Source organism: Felis catus, chromosome B4, assembly GCF_018350175.1.
Source record: "Felis catus isolate Fca126 chromosome B4, F.catus_Fca126_mat1.0, whole genome shotgun sequence".
NCBI lineage: Eukaryota > Metazoa > Chordata > Mammalia > Carnivora > Felidae > Felis > Felis catus.
The window spans coordinates 81,297,378-81,300,572 of NC_058374.1; the positions used below are offsets into that span (position 1 = coordinate 81,297,378).

At 36.7% G+C, this 3,195-nt stretch overlaps 1 protein-coding gene across 1 annotated transcript; it reads right to left on the reverse strand.

The window, feature by feature from the left end:
* Nucleotides 1–1,002: 1,002 nt before the first annotated feature.
* LOC101083185 (olfactory receptor 9K2-like) lies at nucleotides 1,003–1,980 on the reverse strand. Its single transcript, XM_045062670.1, has one exon. It carries the CDS (start codon nucleotides 1,963–1,965, stop codon nucleotides 1,003–1,005), a length of 963 nt encoding a protein of 320 aa, XP_044918605.1. The 5' UTR covers nucleotides 1,966–1,980.
* Between the last annotated feature and the right edge of the window lie 1,215 nt (nucleotides 1,981–3,195).

The following is a 3,195-nucleotide window of genomic DNA, read 5'->3' on the forward strand; positions in this document are numbered from 1 at the left end:
GTCTACAGAATAAAGGTCAGCTTCCTTGGCCTGACATATATGTCAGTAAATCTGTATGATTTCCATGAATTTACCTTTAAGTCTCATGCTTCACTCTTTGTCTTGTGTGTTACAAATCACTTATAAACCACATGAAGTTCACCATAGAGTTATTTTCTTCATTTGCACAGAAAGCTATTTATTTCATTTGGCTTAATGCTATTTGTTTTAAAATGTGCTTAGGAAGTGTTCTGTGACCATAGAACCACTCACCTTTAGAGACTACACTTTCTTTGTATTTTCCATAAATGTCTTTTTCACTGGACTAATATATGGAAGTTTAGTTCTCTATAGCTATTTCCCCCAGATTTCATGGTGAGCTAGGACTGAAATTATTTATACATAGGGAATTTCATAGGACAAGAAGGCATCAAAATTCAATAATTATCAATGTGATGAATTAACTCTCACTAGCCATATATAACAAAAAATGAATTGTCTTTATTTTTGGTTCAGTTTCATTACAGTTATCTTGTGAAAGGGAGGATTTGCAAGAATAATTGATCTAAGTCAGAGAAACCATTAACTAAGTGTTTCACTCACTCAGTTCTTACACAGTTGAGTGACTCACATGTCACCCTTAGGGTGACCTTATATCATAAGGTTATCTACCAGTTATACACATTATATAATTATACACATTATATAATATTTGTTACTGAATCAAGAGGAAAATAAATCCTAACATCATCCTTAGAGAGCCAGCAGTAAATTTGGAATATATTTTCCTTAAAATCAAATTACATGGCAATCATTGTCTTTACTCAAATGAAGGTGAAGTATGGAGAAAGCTCTTCCACCCCAAAATCAACAGCTAGGCAAATTATAGACCAAATGTATTCTTCAGCTATAGGTACAAGGGATTCAAATAAATAAACTTTCTAAAATTGAGAATTTCAAAATCATTGGGTGCATTGTTTGCATCGATGCCTCCCAGACTGCCATAATGCCCCTTCCTTTCAGTTATGTCACTGTTAAGATAGAATTAAGTAAAAGTATTTTTTTCCCCAGAATCTTTCTCAGAGCTTCTTTGACATCTTTGTTTCTCAGAGAGTAAATCAAAGGATTCAGCATGGGCGTGACTAGGGTGTAACATAACGAGGCCACTTTACTCAGCTCAGGAAATCTGTCAGGAGTGAGATACATAAAAAACACAGCACCGTACAGCACACTCACGACTCCCAGGTGTGAGCTGCAAGTGGAGAATGCTTTCTTACGTCCCTCAGAGGAGCGTATCTTGAGAACTGTGGACACAATATACAAGTAAGAAATAATAATAACTATGATGGTAGGCAAGATGATGATGCTTGATAAGAAAAAGGAAATCATCCTATAGATGAAGAAGTCAGAACAAGATATCCTCTCAAGTGGGCGAGTGTCACAGTAAAAGTGGTCAATGGACCGAGAGCCACAAAAGGACAGAGTAAATACCATGCTTGTCTGAAGAACCGAGCTAATGCAGCCACAGATATAAGAACCAGCCACCAACTGAATGCAAAGACGTGTTGACATCTGGGAAGAGTAGAGGAGTGGGTTGCAGATGGCAATGAAGCGGTCATAGGCCATAGCTGCCAGGAGAAATCCCTCCGCCACGATGAAGAGGGCAAAGAGAAAGAGCTGGGTCACACAGCCTGCAAAGGAGATGGACTTGCTCTCAGACCAGAAGTTGATCATGGCCTTGGGTGCAATAACAGACGAATAGAAGAGATCAATGAAGGACAGGTTGCCTAGGAAGAAATACATCGGTGTGTTCAGCCGGGGATCAGTCATAATAATGGTCATCATCCCAACATTCCCTAGGAGGATCATGGCATACACAAACAGAAAGATCAGGAAGAGGAGAATGTGGAGCTCAGGGCGGACCCTGAAGCCTACAAGGATGAAGTCAGTCACTTCCGAGTGATTGTCTGGTCCCCTGTCACCCATGGCAGAAACCTGCTGAAAGGGACAAGGAAAAATGAACAAATGAAACCTGTGCTTTGTTTCTAGTGACACAAATACTTTCTTAAGTGTGGAAAAAATTAGTTATATCTTAAATAAATATTGTATATGAAACCATGTTAATGTCATGAAGAATCAGGAATTTGGATTAGATAATACGAGATCCATGAGACTGTTTTTCTGTTAAGCAGTGAAAGAAGTTAATGGGTTATTGTATTTTAGGTCATAATTTTGCTGAGTATTCACCAAGAAAGTAACATAATATGTGGTCTAAAATTCATCACTTTTTGAATTTCTATTCCTAATATATTCATTGTTAAATAATTAGCTTTACCTAAAGTAAAAATGTAACCTAAAATGCCGGGAATACATATAATCTGTATGATAGTGCTATAGCCATCATGATTCACTCACTGTCCGTGTCTGAATCATTAAAAGACAGTACAAAATATATTTAGAAATATGTTTACCTTCTTTTATGTACAATCTTTGGTTTCCATTATTACTGTGCCATCTCTAAAAATGGAATAAAAATCATAAGTTATTGGTATGTTAAAATTAATAACATCAAAATAATCACTAAACCTAGATATCATTTTCTAATGCTTTTTCCAAATCTATGTTCACTTTCTCAGGTCAAGGATATTCCTCCCAAATAGATGCATTTTTATTGCCTTGTTATATATATTTTACTTCCATTAGTAGGTGTGTGAATCACACAGATTCACTTAGCCATTTTCTTTAGAGCAGAGAAGAAGCTGATAAACATTCTAATCCTCACATGACAGTGAATAACTTCTATCAAAGCTGTGTCAATTCAAGGGCTGTCACTCTTTAGTCAGGGCAAGCCAATTAAGGAATATATATTAAAGGAGAGTTCCTTTCTTATATTCTATTATGCCTTATATATCTTAAAATGAGGACAATGGGATGACCATGGATATTTGAGGACCATAACAACCTTCGGTCTCCAGAGTCCATGATCACTTGGTAGAATATCAACAGTACTTACTTTACTTCTGATACCTTTCTGCAGGATTTTTCCACATTGAGGTTTTGTTCATCCTCTGTGATGGATTCCATTGGGAGAGGAGCAATCATAAAGTCAATTATGGAGACAGAAGTGCAGGCTCAAGGGCTGTTTCCATGAGGACTGCAGTAACCTCAGACATAAGCAAATAATCTAATAATAGTCCATATATGAGGAGCTTTTCT

Coding starts and splice junctions, on each gene's coding strand:
- LOC101083185 (XM_045062670.1), bottom strand. CDS start 1,965: ATGGGTGACAGGGGACCAGACAATCACTCGGAAGTGACTGACTTCATC.